Source organism: Triticum aestivum, chromosome 1A (genome assembly GCF_018294505.1).
Source record: "Triticum aestivum cultivar Chinese Spring chromosome 1A, IWGSC CS RefSeq v2.1, whole genome shotgun sequence".
Taxonomy (NCBI): Eukaryota; Viridiplantae; Streptophyta; class Magnoliopsida; order Poales; family Poaceae; genus Triticum; species Triticum aestivum.
The window spans coordinates 31,312,172-31,335,747 of NC_057794.1; the positions used below are offsets into that span (position 1 = coordinate 31,312,172).

General features: G+C 43.6%; 1 protein-coding gene across 3 annotated transcripts; it reads left to right on the plus strand.

The window, feature by feature from the left end:
- Positions 1-16,625: 16,625 nt before the first annotated feature.
- On the plus strand, positions 16,626-22,420 carry LOC123187974 (putative potassium transporter 12). Of its 3 annotated transcripts, XM_044599997.1 has the most exons (10): positions 16,626-17,209; positions 17,277-17,749; positions 18,050-18,275; positions 18,822-19,067; positions 19,143-19,193; positions 19,493-19,753; positions 19,849-19,901; positions 19,974-20,088; positions 20,247-20,501; positions 21,255-22,420. In XM_044599997.1, exons 2-10 carry the CDS (start codon positions 17,630-17,632, stop codon positions 22,298-22,300), a joined length of 2,373 nt encoding a protein of 790 aa, XP_044455932.1. In that variant the 5' UTR covers positions 16,626-17,209; positions 17,277-17,629; the 3' UTR covers positions 22,301-22,420. The 3 variants fall into 3 exon arrangements, with proteins under 3 accessions (XP_044455932.1, XP_044455940.1, XP_044455947.1); XM_044600005.1 differs by lacking the exon at positions 16,626-17,209 and having other exon boundaries at positions 17,739-17,966; XM_044600012.1 differs by lacking the exons at positions 16,626-17,209; positions 17,277-17,749 and having other exon boundaries at positions 18,077-18,275; positions 18,822-18,865; positions 18,951-19,067.
- The last annotated feature ends 1,156 nt before the right edge of the window (positions 22,421-23,576 follow it).

Here is a 23,576-nt window from a genome sequence, read left to right on the forward strand (position 1 = left end):
CATGATTTGCAAAGTACTACCAGGACTAAGTTCATGATAAATTTAAGTTCAATTAATCATATTACTTAAGAACTCCCACTTAGATAGACATCCCTCTAATCCTCTAAGTGATCACGTGATCCAAATCAACTAAACCATAACCGATCATCACGTGAGATGGAGTAGTTTTCAATGGTGAACATCGTTATGTTGATCATATCTACTATATGATTCACGCTCGACCTTTCGGTCTCCGTGTTCCGAGGCCATATCTGCATATGCTAGGCTCGTCAAGTTTAACCTGAGTATTTTGCATGTGCAAAACTGGCTTGCACCCGTTGTAGATGGACGTAGAGCTTATCACACCCGATCATCACGTGGTGTCTGGGCACGACGAACTTTGGCAACGGTGCATACTCAGGTAGAACACTTCTTGATAATTTAGTGAGAGATCATCTTATAATGCTACCGTCAATCAAAGCAAGATAAGATGCATAAAAGATAAACATCACATGCAATCAAATATAAGTGATATGATATGGCCATCATCATCTTGTGCTTGTGATCTCCATCTCCGAAGCACCGTCATGATCACCATCGTCACCGGCGCGACACCTTGATCTCCATCGTAGCATCGTTGTCGTCTCGCCAATCTTATGCTTCCACGACTATCGCTACCGCTTAGTGATAAAGTAAAGCATTACAGCGCGATTGCATTGCATACAATAAAGCGACAACCATATGGCTCCTGCCAGTTGCCGATAACTCGGTTACAAAACATGATCATCTCATACAATAAAATTCAGCATCATGCTTTGACCATATCACATCACAACATGCCCTGCAAAAATAAGTTAGACATCCTCTACTTTGTTGTTGCAAGTTTTACGTGGCTGCTACGGGCTTAAGCAAGAACCAATCTCACCTACGCATCAAAACCACAACGATAGTTTGTCAATTTGACTCTGTTTTAACCTTCGCAAGGACCGGGCGTAGCCACACTTGGTTCAACTAAAGTTGGAGAGACTGTCGCCCGCAAACCACCTATGTGCAAAGCACGTCGGGAGAACCGGTCTCGCGTAAGTGTACACGTAATGTCGGTCCGGGTCGCCTCGTCCAACAATACCGCTGAACCAAAGTATGACATGCTGGTAGGCAGTATGACTTATATCGCCCACAACTCACTTGTGTTCTACTCGTGCAAATAACATCAAACCATAAAACCTAGGCTCGGATGCCACTGTTGGGGAACGTAGTAATTTCAAAAAATTTCCTACGCACACGCAAGATCATGGTGATGCATAGCAACGAGAGGGGAGAGTGTTGTCTACGTACCCTCGTAGACCGTTCGCGGAAGCATTATATCAACGCGGTTGATGTAGTCGTACGTCTTCACGTCCGACCGATCCAAGTACCGAAAGCACGACACCTCTGAGTTCTACACACGTACGGCTCGGTGACGTCCTCGCCTTCTCGATCCAGCAAGAGGGGCGAAGTAGTAGATGAGTTCCGGTAGCACGACGGTGTGGTGACGGTGTTGGTGTAGAACGATCTTCGCAGGCCTTCGCCTAAGCACTGTGAAAACTATGATGGAGGATAAACTAGAGGAGACGGGGTTGCCGGCACACGGCTTGGTGTTTCTTGTTGTGTCTTTGGTGCTAGCCCTGCCCCTCTATTTATATGTTGAGCCCTGGGGTCGAAACTTGGAGTAAAAGCCTCCACAAAGTCGGTTTCACCCGAAAGGCAAGAGTCCTTCTCGGACTCCAGGGCTAGACGCCAGGGTTCTCGGCGTCTGGACCCAGACGCCAGGGACCCTGGCGTCTGGCCCCTGGACTCCGCAAAACTTCCTTTTGCGCTTTCCAAAAACCTTGTGGGCTTTCCCCTTTGGCCCAAATAAAGTGTTCTCGTACCCAAACATTTCGGGAAACATCCGGAACCCCTTCCGGTGATTTTCGGAAACCTTCCGGTGACCAAACACTATTATCACATATATCAAACTTTATCTCCGGACCATTCCGGAGTTCCTCGTCATGTCCGTGATCTCATCCCGGACTCCGAACAACATTCGGTCACCAACATACATAACTCACATAGTACTATATCGTCAACGAACGTTTAAGCGTGCGGACCCTACGGGTTCGAGAACTATGTAGACATGACCGAGACACCTCTCTGGTCAATAACCAATAGCGGGACCTGGATGCCCATATTGGCTCCTACATATTCTACGAAGATCTTTATCGATCAGACCGCATAACAACATACGTTGTTCCCTTTGTCATCGGTATGTTACTTGTCCGAGATTTGATCGTCGGTATCTCAATACCTAGTTCAATCTCGTCACTGGCAAGTCTCTTTACTCGTTCCGTAATTGTGAGACCTACGTGTTATTGTGAGTATGGTTAGTTCATAATAATTGCTGAAACTTGAATGCTGGCTTTTCATGTTTACAACAACAAGAGCAAACAGAGTTTGTGAAAGTTTTTCTTTTTCTCTTTCAGTTTGTCAACTGAATTTCTTGAGGACAAGCAAGGGTTTAAGCTTGGGGGAGTTGATACGTCTCCGTCGTATCTACTTTTCCAAACACTTTTGCCCTTGTTTTGGACTCTAACTTGTATGATTTGAATGGAACTAACCCGAACTGACGCTATTTTCAGCAGAATTGCCATGGTGTTGTTTTATGTGCAGAAAACAAAAATTCTCGGAATGACCTGAAACTCCACGGAATATCATAGAATAAATAATAATAAAATCCTCGCCAAAGATGAAGACCAGGGGGCCCACACCCTGTCCACGAGGGTGGGGGGCGCGCCCCTCCCCCCTGGGCGCGCCCCCTACCTCGTGGGCCCCCTGGTGGCCCTCCAACGCCAACTCCAACTCCATATATTGGCTTTCGAGGAGAAAAAAATCAGAGAGAAAGTTTCATCGCGTTTTACGATACGGAGCCGCCGCCAAGCCCTAATCTCTCTCGGGAGGGCTGATCTGGAGTCCGTTCGGGGCTCCGGAGAGGGGGATTCGTCGCCGTCGTCATCATCAACCATCCTCCATCACCAATTTCATGATGCTCACCGCCGTGCGTGAGTAATTGCATCGTAGGCTTGCTGGACGGTGATGGGTTGGATGAGATTTATCATGTAATCGAGTTAGTTTTGTTAGGGTTTGATCCCTAGTATCCACTATGTTCTGAGATTGATGTTGCTATGACTTTGCTATGCTTAATGCTTGTCACTAGGGCCCGAGTGCCATGATTTCAGATCTGAACCTATTATGTTTTCATGAATATATGTGAGTTCTAGATCCTATCTTGCAAGTCTATAGTCACCTACTATGTGTTATGATCCGGCAACCCCGAAGTGACAATAATCGGGACCACTCCCGGTGATGACCATAGTTTGAGGAGTTCATGTATTCACTATGTGTTAATGCTTTGTTCCGGTTCTCTATTAAAAGGAGGCCTTAATATCCCTTAGTTTCCAATAGGACCCCGCTGCCACGGGAGGGTAGGACAAAAGATGTCATGCAAGTTCTTTTCCATAAGCACGTATGACTATTTACGGAATACATGCCTACATTATATTGATGAACTGGAGCTAGTTCTGTGTCACCCTATGTTATGACTGTTACATGATGAACCACATCCGGCATAATTATCCATCATTGATCCGGTGCCTACGAGTTTTCCATATACTGGTTTACGCTTATTTACTTTTCCGTTGCTACTGTTACAATCACTACAAAAATACCAAAAACATTACTTTTGCTGTCTTTACTTTGTTACCGTTATCACCACTATCATATTACTTTGCTACTAAACACTTTGCTGCAGATACTAAGTTTCCAGGTGTGGTTGAATTGACAACTCAGCTGCTAATACTTGAGAATATTCTTTGGCTCCCCTTGTGTCGAATCAACAAATTTGGGTTGAATACTCTACCCTCGAAAACTGTTGCGATCCCCTATACTTGTGGGTTATCAAGACCTTTTTCTGGCGCCGTTGCCGGGGAACATAGCTCTATTCTTTGAGTCACTTGGGATTTATATCTGCTGGACACTATGAAGAACTTGAAAGACGCTAAGACAAAAATTTATCCCTCAACTACGAGGGGAGGTAAGGAACTGCCATCTAGCTCTGCACTTGATTCACCTTCTGTTATGAGTAAGCTAGCGACACCTAAACCTACTACTGCTATGAATTCTGATATGTCGCATGTTATTGATGATGCCACTTCTGCTATGCATGATACTTATGATGAAACTACTTCTATGCTTGATACTACTGTGCCACTTGGTGAATTTCTAGATGAGCAAATTTCTAAGTCTAGAGAAAGAGAAATTAGTGAACCTGAACACGATGATGTTAGTGATGATGAACCTATGCCTGTTATTCCTGAGGGTTATCTTTTTAATAATGAATCTTATGAAGCTATTCTTGCTTGTCCGGATAAACCTGAACGTAAGAGGTTACTAATTAAGTGGAGTAAGGAATCTTTTAGAGGTAGGATGAGACCCGACCCTGCTTTTGCTACTTCACCTATCTGTGTTCCTGATCAGGATTATTATGATATTACTGTTGATCCAGATATAATTACTTTGGTTGAATCTGATCCTTTTTATGGCTATGAATCTGAAACTGTTGTGGCACATCTTCGTAAGTTAGATGAAATAGCTGCCCTGTTTACTAATAATCTGAGATCGCGCCACTTTTATATACTCAAAATATTTCCGTTCTCATTAAAGGGTGATGCTAAGAAATGGTTTAATTCTCTTGATCCTGCCTGTGTGCAAAGTCCCCAGGATATGATTTATTACTTCTCTGCTAAATATTTCCCTGCTCATAAGAAACAAGCTGCTTTGAGGGAAATATACAATTTTGTGCAAATTGAAGAAGAGAGTCTCCCACAAGCTTGGGGGAGGCTTCTCAAGTTACTTAATGCTTTGCCTGATCATCCTCTTAAGAAACCTGAAATATTTGATATCTTTTATAATGGACTAACTGATGCTTCCAGAGATTACCTGGATAGTTGTGCTGGTTCTCTTTTCAGGGAAAGAACACCGGATGACGCTGAAATTTTATTGAATAATATGTTGGCAAATGAAAATAATTGGGCACCTCCTGAGCCACCTCCCGAGCCACTCCTGAGCCAATTACTGAGCCTATTCCTAAACCAACTCCGAAGAAGAGAGGTGTTCTATTTCTCAGTCCCGAAGATATGCAAGAGGCAAAGAAATCTATGAAAGAAAAAGGTATTAAAGCTGAAGATGTTAAGAATTTACCTCCTATTGAAGAAATACATGGTCTTAATTTACCGCCTGTTGAAGAAGTATATGATCTCAATTACTTATTTACTGAAGAACCTCCCGATATCCCGACACAGGTAGTAAAGGTAAATTCTCTCTATAGATATGATAAAGTTGAAGTCCCTCCTACTAAAATTGCTAGTCAGTGCTTGGATGAGTTTGATGACTTTATGTTTAAGCAAGATGACTTTAATGCTTATTTTGGTAGACAATTAAAGCAGAATACCTTTATGATTAAACGCTTGAGTGATTATATGGATAATATTAGAGGTGAACTTAAACTTGTTAGCAAACATGCTTCTATGGTTACCACTCAAGTAGAACAAGTACTTAAAGCTCAGAAAGAAATGCTTGATGAAATGAATAGTAAGAAAAATGATTATGCTGTTAGAGTGGCTACTAGAACTGGTAGAATGACTCAGGAACCTTTGTATCCTGAAGGCCACCCTAAGAGAATCGAGCAAGATTCTCAAAGAAATAATATTGATGCACCTAGTTCTTCTAAAAGGAAGAAAAAGAAAAATGATAGAACTGTGCAAACTTCTAGTGAACCTATTGCTGAACCACCTGATAATCCAAATGATATCTCTATGTCTGATGCTGAAACACAATCTGGTAATGAACATGAACCTAGTGAAAATGTTAATGATGATGTTCATGATGATGCTCAACCTAGTAATGATAATGATGTAGAAGTTGAACCTGCTGTTGATCTTGATAACCCACAATCAAAGAATCAACGTTATGATAAAAGAGACTTCGTTGCTAGGAAACATGGTAAAGAAAGAGAACCATGGGTTCAGAAACCCATGCCTTTTCCTCCGAAACCATCCAAGAAAAAGGATGATGAGGATTTTGAGCGCTTTGCTGAAATGATTAGACCTATCTTTTTGCGTATGCGATTGACTGATGTGCTCAAAACAAATCCTTATGCTAAGTATATGAAGGATATCATTACTAATAAAAGAAAGATACCGGAGGCTGAAATTTCCACCATGCTTGCTAATTACACTTTTAAGGGTGGAATACCAAAGAAACTTGGAGATCCAGGAGTACCTACTATACCATGCTCCATTAAAAGAAATTATGTTAAAACTGCTTTATGTGATCTTGGAGCCGGTGTTAGTGTTATGCCTCTCTCTTTATATCGTAGACTTGACTTGAATAAGTTGACACCTACTGAAATATCTTTGCAAATGGCTGATAAATCAACTGCTATACCTGTCGGTATTTGTGAGGATGTACCTGTTGTGGTTGCAAACGTTACTATTTTAACGGACTTTGTTATTCTTGATATTCCCGAGGATGATAGTATGTCTATTATTCTTGGAAGACCTTTCCTTAATACTGCAGGGGCTGTTATTGATTGCAACAAAGGCAATGTCACTTTTCATGTTAATGGTAATGAGCATACGGTGCACTTTCCGAGGAAACAACCTCAAGTTTATAGTGTCAACTCTATTGGAAAAATTCCATCGATTATATTTGGAGGTTTTGAATTTCCTCTTCCTACTGTCAAAAAGAAATATGATATACTTATTGTTGGGGATGTCCATATCCCCGTTGAGGTAACATAGTGTTATTCGAAATTTCTCCGGTTCCATGATTATCGGAATGAGTTTGTTAACAAGACTTGATCAACCTTGTTAGTGGATTCTTTTTGATGAGCATGAGATGGATGAAACTAGAAGCACAACCTTCTGTACCCTCTTTATATTTTCTGTTCTTTAGTAGAAATAAAGTAAAATAGTATTTTTCTGTCTGTTTCCTGACTTATCCGTGCAATATAAAAATATCCCGAAAATAAAAGTCCTCAGAATGCCATGCCAATTTAATATGATTTTTTCGGGAATATTTAAGGATTTTTAGTGCAAAAATTACCGCGGGGGGAGCTGCCACCTGGTCACGAGGGTGGAGGGCGCGCCCTACCCCCCTGGGCGTGCCCCCCTACCTCGTGGGCCCACGGTGGCCCTCCTCCACTTATTCCTGCACCCATATTCTTCCTCTGTCTCGCACAAACCCGAAAAACCAACTCAAGCTCGTGTTCCAGCAACTTTTGCTGCGATTTGCGATCTCCTTGCTCAAAGCACCTCTCGCAAAACTGCTTGGGGAGATTGTTCCTTGGTATGTGACTCCTCCATTGGTCCAATTAGTTTTTGTGCTAGTGCTTTATTCATTGCAAATTTGTGCTGCATAGGTGACCATGTTCTTGAGCTTGCATGTCAAATATATATGGTTCCAAGTAGTTCTAATGCTTGATATATGCTCTAGGCACTTGTATGAGTAGTTGCTATCAATCTTATTGAAGTTGGTTCACTTTGTTTGAAGTTACTAAAAATTTCAGATTGTTTCAGAAATACTGAAGAGACTTTTGAGGGGCTTGTCGAGCCGAAGTTCTAAGGAGAAAAAAGGAAGAAGAACAGAAGCCCAAATTTAATCTGCCTCGTATCGCGGAGGTCCGGCTGTGTGAATGGCCTTCCGATGACTTCTTGAGGAGTGCCGGGATTTATGAAGATTTCTATCTATTGATTGAGAACGCCGGCCTCACCAACTTCCTCCGCGACCAACGTCATCAGTATCTCTTACTCACAAATACTTTTGTGCAGAACTTCTATTTTTCCCCCTAAGAAATCACCTCCAACAGTAGAGTTTCATTTATATGATGTTGCTAGGGAGATGACATTAGCTGCATTTTGCGAGGTTTGCAAAATACCTTTCGAGGGTTCTTTAGATGAACCACACCGTAATGAAGTGGAAGCTTATATTGACACTATCACTATGGGAGAAACCAAGAAGGTTTTTGATGCAAGAATTACTAGCATACATTTCCCTGTTTTACGCTACTTTGCCTTATTTGCTAGTCGTTGCTTGATTGGTCGCGGGAACTATGGGAACCTTAGTATTCCTGATATTATTATTTTGCTCCATGGTTTATACCGCAGTAACTCCGTTAGTATGGGTGGAATTGTTGCTAGACGGTTGAGTATGAACCGTACTAAGGGCCCCATCTTTGGAGGCATTTATGCTTCACGCCTAGCTGAACATTTTGAAATACCTATTAGGCATGAGGAGAAAGAAGAAACAGCGCTGCCCCGTGCTTATTTAGATTATAAGAGTATGGTAGCGCATGATTTTCTTGTTAAGAATCGCGAAAGGGCGCTTAAATATAAATTGTACTTTGATAAACATCACCCTGAGACTATTACTTTGCCTGCTCCCTCTTTGTTTAACTTGTCTGGAGGTACTTACATTGTTTCGTGGGCGGCTGTTCAAGCCTATCGGAATCCTGCACCAGCTTCGGAACCGGAGCCTCCACGAATGTCTGTTTATTCTTGGGATCCTGAGGCGGTTGCCAGCCAGTGGCAGTCAGAGTCCTCTTCATCACATTATGATCCCAACTATTCTTCATCGCAGTACGACCCCAGCTTCACCTACGGATATCAGCCAGGTTATCCCTGGCAATAGACCAACTTAGGCCAAAAGCCTAAGCTTGGGGGAGTACATATTTCCCACTGACATTACATTCATGTTCACACTCACTGCTAGATGTCGGTGCTCATACTCTTTCACTGTAATATCCATGCTAGTTTATTTTCCTTTTTCCTTCTTTCTTCTTGTGTGTTTAATAAACCTTAAGAAAAACAAAAAAATTAGTGTTAGTCTACTTTCCATGCTTGTAGTAGAATTAAAAAGAAAACTCAAAAATATTTCCCGTCCTTCTTTTGCTTGTTGGGAGCTTTCCCGTGTAAATAGTTTTTATTTTTCTTTTCCTTTCTTTGGGGGTCGAGAAGACTATATTGAAAATGCTTAGTGGCTCTTATATGCATGATTGTTTATTTAACTTAGAGCCCATATTACTTGTCTTCTCTCTTGAGTTGAATGCTTGCAGATTCCAGCTTAGTCCAATGCACGTGCACTCCTATTATTATACACACCATTCGGTCGTGCAAGTGAAAGGCAATAATGATATATGATGGACTCATTGGGATGAGAAAAGCTGGTATGAACTCGACCTCTCTTGTTTTTGTAAATATGATGATTCATCGTTCCTGATTCAGCTATTATGAAGTAAACATATTTGCAATGACATTTAGAGATTATAGTTGCTTGTGCCATGCTTGATTAGCTATGAGTTATAATGGTTAACCTTGCATGCCAACATGCTATTGAGATAATTATGATGTGGTATGATAGGATGGTATCCTCCTTTAAATGAATTGAGTGACTCGACTTGGCACATGTTCACGCATGTAGTTGAATCAAATCAACATAGCCTTCATGATATTTATGTTCATGGTGGATTATATCCTACTCATGCTTATATTCGGTGTGAATTAATTTTAATGCATCGACTGTTGTCGCTCTCTCAGTTGGTCGCTTCCCAGTCTTTTGCTAGCCTTCACCTGTACTAAGCGGGAATACTGCTTGTGCATCCAAACTCCTTAAACCCCAAAGTTGTTCCATATGAGTCCACTATACCTTCCTATATGCGGTATCTACCTGCCGTTCCAAGTAAATTTGTATGTGCCAAACTCCAAACCTTCCAATGAAATTCTGTTTTGTATGCTCGAGCAGCTCATGTGCAACTATGGCTGCCTATATCTTCCATGCTAGGTGGGTTATTCTCAAGAGGAGTGGACTCCGCTCCTCATTCACGAGAAAGGGCCGGTAACCGGGATGCACAGTCCCATGATCCAAAAAGATCAAAGCAAATCAAAATAATTAAACAAAACTCCCCCTGGGACCCGTTGAATGTTGGAGGCACTCGTTGTTTCGAGCAAGCCATGGATTGATGCTTGTGGAGGAGGGGGAGTATAAACCTTTACCATTCTGTTTGGGAACTGCCTATAATGCATGTAGTATGGAAGATACAGCCATCTCATAGTTGTTACGTTGACAGTGAAAGTATGCCGCTCAAAATATTATTTATCTCTATTTCAAAAATCGAGCTCTGGCACCTCTACAAATCCCTGCTTCCCTCTACGAAGGGCCTATCTATTTACTTTTATGTTGAGTCATCACCCTTCTTATTAAAAAGCACCCGCTGGAGAGCACACTATCGTTTGCATTCATTATGATTGGTTTATATTGGGTATGACTTGACTGGATCTCTTTTACCATGAATTACAATGTTTAGTCAGTCCTTGATCTTTAAAGGTGCTCTGCATTTATGTTTTGCAGTCTCAGAAAGGGCTAGCGAGATACCATTTTGTTATATCATGTTATGATTATTTTGAGAAAGTGTTGTCATCCGAGTTTTATTATTATGGCTCGCTAGCTGATTATGCTATTCATATGAGTAATTGTGAGACCTACGTGTTATTGTGAGTATGGTTAGTTCATAATAATTGCTGAAACTTGAATGCTGGCTTTTCATGTTTACAACAACAAGAGCAAACAGAGTTTGTAAAAGTTTTTCTTTTCCTCTTTCAATTTGTCAACTGAATTGCTTGAGGACAAGCAAGGGTTTAAGCTTGGGGGAGTTGATACGTCTCTGTCGTATCTACTTTTCCAAACACTTTTGCCCTTGTTTTGGACTCTAACTTGTATGATTTGAATGGAACTAACCCGAACTGACGCTGTTTTCAGCAGAATTGCCATGGTGTTGTTTTATGTGCAGAAAACAAAAGTTCTCGGAACACTACTGGAATCAGGGATTTTGCCGTCTGCCAGTTCTTTTCCGTCTGCTTGCGGACGACAAAGAAGGTCTTTGCCATCAGCTATCAAACAACAGACGACAAAGAACTGGCAGACGGCAAAGAAGGTCTTTGCCATCTGTCATTTCTTTGCCGTCTGCTGGCAGATGGCAAAGAATCTTTGCCATTTGTCAGCGGACGGCAAAGAGGTGCCACCGGATGCCAATATACTGCAACGGTCCAACCCCACTCTTTGCCATTTGCTGGCGGACGGCAAAGATTCTTTGCCATCTGTTGGCGGACGGCAAAGAGGGGGCTATCTTTTTTTTTGCGGGTAAAAAAAACGTTGCCCCACCTTCTCTATATCTATCCCCTCTCTCTCCGCCCCTATCTCTCTGCCCCACCCCTCTCTCTCTCCCGCTCGTCTCTCCCTCTCCCTCCCGTGAGAAGCTACGCCGGCCGATTCCGGCGAGCTCCGGCGGGATTCGACAACGCCCGCTCCACAGCCGAGAGCCTCCCGACCCCGCGCCGCTGCGCTACCTCGCCTCCGCCCGCCGGTGCGTGCTGCCACCTCAACGAACCCCAGGAGCCCCGCCACCTCGCGCTGCCGCCTGCGCCGCGTCGCGCGCCGCCACCTCCCCACAAGCTCGCCGCCCCGCCGCGGAAGCCTCGTCGCCGGTCGCCCCGACCTCGAGATCCGCCGCCGCCCATGGGAGCCGAGCACCGAGCTCCTCTGCGCCCGCCCGCCATGGGTGATCTGAGGCCGGCCGGGAGGCGGGGATGGGGCCACGGTGGGCCCTGGGGATCTGCGCGGTGGCGCTGCTCTGGCTCGCCGCGGCCGCAGCCGAAGATCCCGATCTCGACGAGCTCGAGCGCGCGTGAGTCCCGCTCCTCCGCCCTGTTTTTTCCGTGCCTGCTCGCTTGCTCTGTCTGTGGCTCAGTACTGTCGATTGCGTTGCCTATGCTCCGCGGTTCCTGCAATGCTAATTCTGTTTGCAGTCTCGTTGTTCTTCAGTCCCCACCGTGTCTTGTATTTGGACGAGCTCATGCTAATATGTGGTGGTACACTACCTGGGCAAGGTCATTTTGATACTGATACTTGTGGACAGCAGAGGGTTCAAAGCCTGACCATCTCATGGATCCGCTGATAATATCCCGGAAGTAAATATGTTGCTTGCTTCATCTCTACTATTTTCTGTAACTGCTTAGTGTTAAGCTCATGATCAACCTGATTACTTATGCGGCAACCTTCTTACGTAGGTAGCGCGACAACAATTCTTCTTCCTCGAAGCATATATTTTCTCCAAGCGATCAACAAAGTGTTTGGTCCATTTGGAAGGTACACAAGTTTCTGATGTTTCTGTATATTATGAGACAGGGGAGTAGTTGTCAGATCTTCTTTTCGTTCAGTACTTGTTGAGGCTGTCATAATTTTCTTGGAAACTTGTAGGGCAGGGTCGGATGGGCGCGCATGGCAGAGGTCGGGTGCGGGGCGTCGCTGTCGCCGTCGATGACGCGGTTCGGGATCACCACGTGCTTCAATGCCATGTCGTCGGCCGTCTCGAAGGCCGCCGCCACCAACGCTGCGTCGGGTGTCGTCCACACGGTGCCGCGGACCGAGCCTGTTGTGTCCGCCGAGTGGCTGCTCACCAACCTCAGGGACCCCAATGTGAAGGTATAGCACTTGCTGTTCTGCTGCGCCCGCCCTCTGAAATCTCAATGTCAGTTGCACAATTGGTATAGTCTAGATTTAAGACAGGGTACTCATATGGCTGGGGTTCTGCTGCCGTGGCAATTTGGTCAGCGCTGCTACAAGTGATAAATCTGTTTGCTTAACTAGTGATGCTAGCTAGTACGTGAATTGGTATTTTAGCTGAAAGAGGATTTTGGTGGGCTTTGTTTTAGCACCAGCAGTAATCTCAAGTTTCTTAAAAACAAATGAAGTGCATGTATTACGGTATGTGACGTAGGTCAACGCTCCTCGGATAAACCTATTTCCAAAAAGAAAATCTTGCTACTGAAATAATGCTACATTTTGGAGGCCTTTTCTTTCTGGACATTATTGGCATAGTCTCGGGCTCTCATCACTATGAATAATAGAACACATACTACTAGGGGGAATCACATTTAACTATGCTATTCATAGGGTAGTTTTCTTGCTGTTAAACATGTCCACCGGCATACATTGTATCTTATTGTGCTCTTACTTTTTTGTCTAGGTACTTGATGCCTCTTGGTCAGAAGATGATGGCGAGTTCCTCATTCCAATTGAGTTTATATTGTGTAGGTTTCTTCGTCATGATCTGGATTGCCGCAGTCGTGTTCAAGTCCAATGATATCTTGCGCAAGCAGACCGCTCTCAAGGTTGGTTCTTCATAATAACTTGTCTATCAATGTGCTTCTTCTGCTTCTAGAGGTTAATTAATTGTTCTGCCAAGCAGACTGCTCTCAAGGGCTTGTGCTTATCTTGTGTATCAATGTTCTTGTTCTGCTTCTAGCACTGGGTCTGTCCCTTCTATTGAGGAAGCCGGCTGGCAGACTGTTGCCGTCACTAAATCCCTAACCTTGGGGCCCGTGTTAACTCCATTTGATTGTCAAATTGCTTAGATAACTCAATTTGATTGTCCTCATAGTGTTCTAACATGCTTAGAAGAGTTGGAAACACTATAAATGTTTTGGTACGGATATGTGCTCTAGAATAGTGATTCTGGCATGCTATATTTTTCATTACGGTGAATGGTATTCTCTTTTCCCACACAACATGATTTCCCCTTTTGAGGCCTCTCCGCTTCAAATTATTCCATATGATTGTAAAAAGCGGCCTTGAAAAACTCCTATGGTTTTCTATGATGCACTCAAACATCCTGTCGAACATATAGTATCAAGAGATGGCATGACATTGCAACCCAGTGATTTCCCTATTTATGAGTTTTTAGGTCCTGTGAACCAATTAGGCCCTTGGTCATTTCTTGAACTCAATCAGCAACTCATTTGTGGAAAAAACTTGACAATGTGTGTACCTATGTGTTCTGTTCTGTTTTGAAGTGGATAACATTGCCCCGTGTTTCACTTGGAAATAACTTATGTTTGTTGAATAATAGGAATTTATGCACCATTTATATCTGTTCATAACTCTTAAACTAGCACTGCTCTCCTTAAAATTTCTAATCAGGCTGACTGTTGTTTTGTGCTCCACAGATACAACGGTCCGGCAAGCTGCTATGGTGGTCAAGTGTGTGCTGCCTAGGAAATAGATATTTAGTTTTAGGTCATTTCTTGTAATTTCAGATATGGAGTGCTTGTCTTTAGTTTTTGTTTTTTACTTTGTGAAACTTGCTACCTGAAACTGTGTAATATTGATGAAACTATGTATATGTATGGATGAAACTTGCTACTATTGGTAACATGTGTTGGATATCCTATATTGGTCATATATATATGTATGTGTGTGTGTGTGTGTGTGTTTGATTTTCTATGAAAATGAATGGATATAAGAAGAAACAGAATTAATGCCAATTTGGTCTCTTTGCCATCTGCCAGCAGATGGCAAAGAGGCTGCAGTCTTTGCCATCTGCCAGCAGATGGCAAAGAGCCATGCCCTTTGCCGTCTGCCAGCAGATGGCAAAGAGCCATGCCCTTTGCCGTCAGCCGCTGATGGTAAAGGCCGCTTTGCCGTCCGCTTCAGAAAGCAGATGGCAAAGTAGCCCTTTACCGGCCCTTTCTTTGCCGTCTACTTTTGCCGTCCGTGGCGGACGACAAAGACCTTAGCCGTCCGCCATTCATGCCTTTGCCGTCCGCCGCGGAATATCTTAGAATAAACAATAAAAAAATCCTCGCCAAAGATGAAGACCAGGGGGCCCACACCCTGTCCACGAGGGTGGGGGGCGCGCCCCTCCCCCCTGGGCGCGCCCCCTACCTCGTGGGCCCCCTGGTGGCCCTCCGACGCCAACTCCAACTCCATATATTGGCTTTCGAGGAGAAAAAAATCACAGAGAAAGTTTCATCGCGTTTTACGATGCGGAGCCGCCGCCAAGCCCTAATCTCTCTCGGGAGGGCTGATCTGGAGTCCGTTCGGGGCTCCGGAGAGGGGGATTCGTCGCCGTCGTCATCATCAACCATCCTCCATCACGAATTTCATGATGCTCACGCCGTGCGTGAGTAATTGCATCGTAGGCTTGCTGGACGGTGATGGGTTGGATGAGATTTATCATGTAATCGAGTTAGTTTTGTTAGTGTTTGATCCCTAGTATCCACTATGTTCTGAGATTGATGTTGCTATGACTTTGCTATGCTTAATGCTTGTCACTAGGGCCCGAGTGCCATGATTTCAGATCTGAACCTATTATGTTTTCATGAATATATGTGAGTTCTAGATCCTATCTTGCAAGTCTATAGTCACCTACTATGTGTTATGATCCGGCAACCCCGAAGTGACAATAATCGGGACCACTCCCGGTGATGACCATAGTTTGAGGAGTTCATGTATTCACTATGTGTTAATGCTTTGTTCCGGTTCTCTATTAAAAGGAGGCCTTAATATCCCTTAGTTTCCAATAGGACCCCGCTGCCACGGGAGGGTAGGACAAAAGATGTCATGCAAGTTCTTTTCCATAAGCACGTATGACTATTTACGGAATACATGCCTGCATTATATTGATGAACTGGAGCTAGTTCTGTGTCACCCTATGTTATGACTGTTACATGATGAACCACATCCGGCATAATTATCCATCATTGATCCGGTGCCTACGAGTTTTCCATATACTGATTTATGCTTATTTACTTTTCCGTTGCTACTGTTACAATCACTACAAAAATACCAAAAACATTAATTTTGCTGTCTTTACTTTGTTATGTTATCACCACTATCATATTACTTTGCTACTAAACATTTTGCTGCAGATACTAAGTTTCCAGGTGTGGTTGAATTGACAACTCAGCTGCTAATACTTGAGAATATTTTTTGGCTCCCTTGTGTCGAATCAACAAATTTGGGTTGAATACTCTACCCTCGAAAACTATTGCGATCCCCTATACTTGTGGGTTATCATACGAGAGACGCTGGATCTAGCTAGGCGCAAGTGTGACACAAGAAGTTTTACGAGTTTGCCCCCCTATCCGAAGAGGTAACAACCCTACGTCTCGAGCTCTGTGCTTTTCTTTCTCGGTGTCTGATGGGGATTGCAATGAGATGCGAACCCCTGTCTATGAGCTTGAGAGCGGTTTATATAGAGTGCGCCAAACATTTATCCTATGCCGTTAGAGGGGATTAAAGTGTTACATTGATTAAACCCGCTACAAATGGTAACTGATGGAGTTAATACTAATACGTATGTTCCACTATCATTTTGACGCCTCATATATCTCTGCTGTGGCTGTTTAGCTTCATTTATCTCGAGTAGTTTACATATCCGATTAACTTCATCTGTCCGAGTACCTCAAGTTCTAGTTCGTTCGAATAACAAGAACCCCGACCCTGTCCGAGTGACCTCCTAGAAGGTTGACGATTGATGTAAGCATATCTCATATATGGAGCCTATGGTTTCACCTACCATTCATATACTTTGAACTCATCCTCTTTCGACGCCTTGGCCCCACGGCCGACACGGTAAAAGTCTGCGTCGGCCTGCCAAACTATGCCTCCACACTGTCTCATGCTACAATTAAACCGTTTGTCGAATCATACAAATCAGTCTTCCTAGAGGCTTGTATTCCATTCGATTCAAATTTTTTGTATTCAATTCGATTCAATTCAAATGAGAGAGCAAAACATTTTATGGCACGAATTCCACAACAAATAGCCACTCTTGAGAGTTGAGATTGAGCAGACCAGGTGGTCGGCGTGTTGAGGACGGCCGCGCTCTCATTGACTCTACTAGTACTACTGCAGTAAACCACCGCGAGCTAGGTTTCCGAATCGCTCTGCTCCCAATGTCCGCCGCCACCTGAGACCTGATCCGAGCATTGCCTGCGCCGCCGACGCGAGCCTGTGTGCCGGCTCCGCCTGAGTCCACGGATCACCATGGGAGGCCGCCGTCCTTGATTCGTCGCCTCCCGTCACCGCTCGAGTCCTCGATCTCCACCGGTGCCGCCGCTCGATTCCTCACCTCCGCCAACTGCCGCCGCCGCTCGAGTCCACGGGAGACGAACAGGCGGCTGGCACACGGCTGAGACGGGCCACCGCCGCTCAATTAACCCGGTGGGGGGAGGGGGGTGGCGCAGCTTCTCCCCATCGCGGCGGCCGGCGTCGCTGTTTCTCCACCTTCCGAGGCAGAGCACCGAACCGAGGGTTCGAGGTATGTCCATTCTTCTGCTAGCTCCTGTCCTTCATTGTCGATGCTAAACACATTTCCCAACGGCCAGCAAAGACGCAATCTTGTGGAGGGCTGGCTCTTGGTCCAAATCTCCAATTTCTGGTTCTTTCCGGGGTCAGACAGGGGGCGAGTTTGCTGCAGAGATTTGAAGCGGCATTCTGAGTTGGACTATTTTTCTCTTTCTTGGTTATTCTTCAAAGGTTGGCATTTGATTAGACCAAGGGGACGCTCGTATTTCAGGATTTGAGGTGGAATCGCGAGTGAGAGATTGAGCAGCTGTGCTGTGCTTGATTCTGAAGTTGTTTCGGCGGGGCTGAAAAGGCTTTTATTCTGCTGTGCTGCTGCAAAGACCGATCTGGGCCATTGGGAAAGTTCCCGGTGTTTCGAGCCTGAAAGAGGGCCATGGCGTCAACATCAGATATCGAGACGACAAACCCCGGGAGCATGTGGGAGCTCGATCAGGATCTTGATGTGCCCATGGATGAGGAGGCTAGCAGGCTCAAGAACATGTACATAGAAAAGGTCTGTAAGTACATTTGGATATTGCTACTTGCGTGCTGAATTTAATATTATATTTCTGTGAACTCTGCTTTCGTGAGTACAGAGCATCTCATATGTCTTTTTGTGTCCATCTGATAAAGTTGAGTGCTTCTTTGGTAGTAGTATCAATGATAGTGTTGAATTGATAGTAACTGGCACTATTTTAACATAAAGAAGACCAGGGACCATATCTTACATGGTATAAACTGTGATTTCCTCTGTATCTCTGTCATGTTCTTGCCCTTTCTGAAACTAAAGTGACCCTTCCTTTTGTTTATGCAGAAGTTTTCATCAGTTTTGTTACTAAGGCTTGCATTTCAGAGCCTTGGTGTAGTCTTTGGCGACTTGGGTACATCGCCATTGTATGTTTTCTACAATATATTTCCGCATGGGGTCGACAATGACGAGGATGTTATTGGAGCTCTTTCATTGATCATTTACACCCTCACGCTCATTCCTCTGATGAAGTATGTCTTTGTTGTCTTACGGGCAAATGATAATGGTCAAGGTGAGATGTCACATTCTCCCAAGCTTACCCACATTTGCTATTTTTATGATTGTTCGGGTATTTGCGAGAATATGAGTGTAATTGTAGAAAGGATAGTTCTTAAACATTTGCACATGTAGTTAATTGGAGTTTAGCATGGGCAAATGCAAAGTTTCTGTAAATTTACCATTTTATTTGATGGGCAAAGGTAGAATCATATACTGTCACACAACAAAAATTATGGTAGAGTTTCTGAACGGGTTAAAGATTCAATGCAGTATAGCATGGGTGAATGCAAAGATTCTGCAATTTTATCAATTGATTAGGTTTGTATACTGGAATCTATTTACATGACAGCATTATGGTGATTAGATTTCTATCAACAAGGATTAAACATTGTACGCCACAATTATCGGTGCACAACACTTTACTAATCATGAATATCTTGAGAGGTGAAGCACAGAGCGCATTTTATTTTGTGCTGGGGCAACAGTTTCTTAACTGTCTCCTTGGGTTTCTTAGTTTGTTCGCACAACTTTAAGCTAACAACTTTATTTTTATTTACAGGCGGCACTTTTGCTCTTTATTCTCTACTTTGCCGGCATGCAAAGGTCAGCACTATACCCAATCAACATAAGACTGATGAAGAACTAACGACATATAGCCGGCAAACTTATGAGGAGAATTCGCTTGCAGCAAAAGTGAAGAGATGGCTAGAGGGGCACGCATATAAAAAGAACTGTCTTCTTATTCTTGTTCTTATTGGTACCTGTACTGCCATTGGAGATGGGATCCTTACTCCTGCTATCTCAGGTATTTGGCGACATAGTTTTGCCCAAGTAATACAACTGGAACTTGGATCGTAACTTTTATGTTCATGTTCTGCAGTTCTCTCTGCAACTGGTGGAATACGAGTTCAGAATCCGAAGATGAGTACAGGTAAATCTGTTCTTTTATATGATTATCTTTGCGCAAGTGTTGTGTGGGCAATTCTGCTTAATTCTTTAAGTCGAGCTTGTATGGTCTATGGTGATACTATATAACAACATGAACTTGAGCGTAACGAGAGGAAGAAATCAGTGTCTGTCATATATCTAAAAAGATCCATAGGCAAACATTGCGAATTTCAGTAGCTAGACTGATCCAATCATTTTTATTGTGATCTAGCGAGGAACACGAGTCGTTGTTCTAGTATTGTCGTGAAATCGTTTGATATTTGTCTCTTCAATATATGACAGATGTGGTTGTAATCGTCGCGGTGACCATATTAATCGGATTATTCAGCATGCAGCACTATGGTACAGATAAAGTTGGGTGGCTCTTCGCACCTTTAGTGTTCCTTTGGTTTATTCTTATTGGGAGCGTCGGGGCATTCAACATACACAAGTATAACAGTTCAGTTCTAAAAGCATATAATCCAGTCTATATCTACCGGTTTCTCCGACGAGCGAAGTCTGAGATCTGGACCTCTCTTGGAGGAGTTATGCTTAGCATCACAGGTCATTAGCAATTCTCATATGCGTTCCATTGATTAATCATATTTTGGAGTGATCATGAGAAACAGGAGAATTACCTGTATCACCTTTCTTTTCAGGGACCGAAGCATTATTTGCTGATCTATGCCATTTCCCTGTTTTGGCTATTCAGGTAGTGAGAACCTTCATTAAATCAATTATGATCGATATATTGCTTTGATAAAGTAATAATGTCTATGTGCAGATTGCTTTCACGCTAGTGGTGTTCCCTTGCCTTCTCCTTGCGTACACTGGGCAGGCTGCTTATATTATTGTCCACAAGGATCATGTAGTTGATGCCTTCTATCGCTCCATTCCAGGTCCCCACACAAAAATTACCGTCTTATGTCAAGAAACAATATCAATGCATCATGTCCACGATATGCAGATTGACATAGTGCATATCCCAGCATTCTTTCTGTTTACTAGTGCTGTATGCACTATGATATACTCATAGTAAGATGATTGATCACTGCAGATACCATATATTGGCCAGCCTTCATCATTGCAACTCTTGCAGCAATAGTTGCAAGTCAAGCCACCATATCTGCTACCTACTCGATTATAAAGCAGGCTCTTGCGTTGGGTTGTTTTCCCCGTGTCAGTGTTGTGCACACTTCAAAAAAATTCCTTGGGCAGATTTACATCCCTGACATTAATTGGGTACTTATGATTCTTTGCATTGCTGTGACTGCTGGATTTAAGAACCAAATCCAGATTGGAAATGCATACGGTGAGCTTTACTTTTCACAGCTTCTTTTGCATCTCTGAACATATAACTGAATAGGGAAAACTAAGGTTTGTTATTTCTCTTTTCAACGCTACCCAGTTCAGTTTGTAAGTTAATCAAGTTTTCACGTTGCTGTGAAACAGAGGATAGCTAGGGTATCTTTCATTTGACAGCTGTACAAACAGAATCAGCATTTTTTAACAGTATGCCAGAACTTTGTCGCACAATATGTCCAGTGCATTCGATTCTACAATAATAATTGAATAAAAGAAATAACTGAAGTGTGAACTGATAGCTGGAGAATCCTAACTGGACTTTCAATCACCATGGAATCATGGATTGTAATGCTCGAGTCAGGCTAGCCTATTTTTTTTTACTATGTTTCCATTGCAAGCTTAATCTAAGCTAAATTAGGTTTCTATGTTTCTCTCTGTTAATGTGTTATATGCTTTGAACTTTTATTCTCCCCTCCGTTAGGTTGGTATGCCTGCCTGGTGTATCGTTTTGTCTCATTGACAAAGCCGGCCATGGCCCTATGGTCTATAAATTAGGTTTCCTTTTCTGAAAAGTGAAGTGGGCCAGCATCGACTAGTGAGCAGTAGCACTTAACCAAAACAAAAACTGATTTTTGTTAAGAACCTTCTGTAAATTGGCAACTAATTAGCTTCTAAAGGCAAGTGCAGCTGAACCTTTATAATGCACTCTGCATTCTGCAGATTACATCCTACTTATTTGCATGTCATGCTATCTGAACAGGCACAGCAGTTGTGATAGTTATGCTGGTAACAACGTTCCTCATGGTCCCAATAATGCTGCTAGTATGGAAGAGCCACTGGATCCTTGTTGTCACCTTTCTTGTGCTCTCGTTGATGGTGGAGTTCCCATACTTCATAGCCTGCATCAATAAGGTGGATGAAGGTGGTTGGGTCCCACTTGCCGTTGCAATCACCTTCTTTATCATCATGTACGTGTGGCATTTCTGCACCGTGAAGCAGTATGAGTTTGAGATGCACAGCAAGGTTTCCATGGCCTGGATTCTAGGACTCGGGCCGAGCCTCGGTCTTGTTAGGGTTCCTGGGATCGGCTTTGTGTACACCGAGTTGGCAAGTGGTGTTCCGCATATCTTCTCCCATTTCATCACTAACCTCCCTGCCATCCACTCCGTGGTCGTCTTTGTGTGTGTCAAGTACCTTCCGGTGTACACTGTCCCAGTTGAAGAACGGTTTGTCATGAAGAGGATCGGGCCAAAGAACTTTCACATGTTCCGCTGTGTCACGAGGTACGGGTACAAGGACATCCAAAAGAAGCACGACGACTTTGAGAAGATGCTTCTTGACAGGCTCCTGATCTTTGTCAGACTTGAGAGCATGATGGATGGCTATTCTGATTCCGAGGACTTCACGGTGTCGGAGCAAAAGGTCGAGAGATCCACCAACGCGTTGCTGATGAGCGAAAAGGCTGGAAGCAACACATTGTGCTCCGGGAGTGACCTGAGCTACTCATCATCACATGATTCCATTGTGCTGGCCAAGTCGCCGCTAACAGGAAACAACAGCCTAACAAGGTATTCCAGCCAAACATACCGTGACGAACTGGAGTTCCTCAACAGCTGTAAGGACGCGGGCGTCGTGCACATCCTCGGCAACACCATTGTGCGCGCGCGCAGGGATTCAGGGATCATCAAGAGGATTGTTGTGGATCACCTGTATGCCTTCCTCAGGAAGGTCTGTAGAGAACACAGCGTGATATTCAATGTCCCTCATGAAAGCCTTCTCAACGTAGGCCAGATCTACTATATCTGAACTTCTTTTTTTTTGTTCTTTTGGTTCTGAACTTCTGATTCAGAGTGAGCAGTACTGTGTAATTGTGTAGGGCAGGTGAACATTGTAAATGGTCAGTTATCGAGTGAGCCTCATTCATAATTTTGTTCTTGTCAGAAAGCCTTAATTTTGCAGATGGTGTGCTCACAGTAATCTTTCCCTGCAAATGGGAGAAGGAAAATAATAATGCATGTTTACCATAAGATTGGTAAAAGGTGTTGCCTGACAGGATAACACACACTGCTGCTTGATATACATCATGCAAATGCCTTTTTTGGTAAGAAATCTGATTTTTTTTTTTGGCATGCAAGATGCTTGGGTGCGCAATGTTTGTGGAAATTTTGGCGGTGTTCGAACAATCGAGGAGCTTATGGCAAAAACAACAAAAAACAGCTCTCAACAGTGCATTTTATCAAAGTTTCTTAGAGACCCGGAATTTGTTTTTTTGCCGAGAGCTCCTAGAATTTTCTAACATAAAGAAAATTTGCATTCACCTTGCGTACCCGAGCATCGGGCACGCCAAAATTTCAGTATCTTTTTTTTTTGATTTTTTTGCTATTTTTTTACAATTTTACTATTGATGCATGGGGAGTATGCGAGCCCGAGCTCCAAATCGCTGCTCTCATTTGCTGAAAAATGCCGTTTGGAGGCCGAGCTCCATGCAGCTCGGTATCCTGGTCGTCAGTAATCGAATCAAGCTGCTGCAGAGACGCATTTATGTCATTTATTCGAGCTCACAGCTGTAACGCCCACACCGTATTCTGTATTTCCCTACAGTAGCATCCATGTCGCTGATAGGCTGTTCAGATGTGCGATCCATTCACCCATCATGTCCATCCAGTGCTAGCATCACTGACTCATATAGATGAACATGGGCACGCTGACAGGCTGTCAAGGACGAATCACCATCTGTGCTGAATTTCTTCAGCTTGACCACAACACACGAGCATATATAACGGAATTCATCAGGGGAATTAACAATGTTTTTGACCATACCCACACAAGAATGCATAGTATTAGACAAGCACAAACACCATTTTTTTTATGTCTTACACAAATAAGGTACGGTTTCTAATAACAAAGTGACACATAACCAGATCCATACCATCAAGAAACAACACTAAAATCTAGTTTTTTCAGACCTTAGGTGGGTTGCTGCATGTGTGTTCTTCCCGTGCCCTGTTAACCCACATCTTGAGCAGCGACGAGATTTCCTAGGTGCCTTTGGCAGATCTCCCCTGGCTGGGCATGTTGTGCT

Excerpts from the sequence above, each read along its gene's own strand:
- LOC123187974 (XM_044599997.1), top strand. The coding sequence starts at position 17,630 with ATGGCGTCAACATCAGATATCGAGACGACAAACCCCGGGAGCATGTGG. Across the intron at positions 17,750-18,049 it reads AGAACATGTACATAGAAAAG|AAGTTTTCATCAGTTTTGTT; the intron begins GTCTGTAAGTAC and ends TTGTTTATGCAG. Across the intron at positions 19,194-19,492 it reads GAATCCGAAGATGAGTACAG|ATGTGGTTGTAATCGTCGCG; the intron begins GTAAATCTGTTC and ends AATATATGACAG.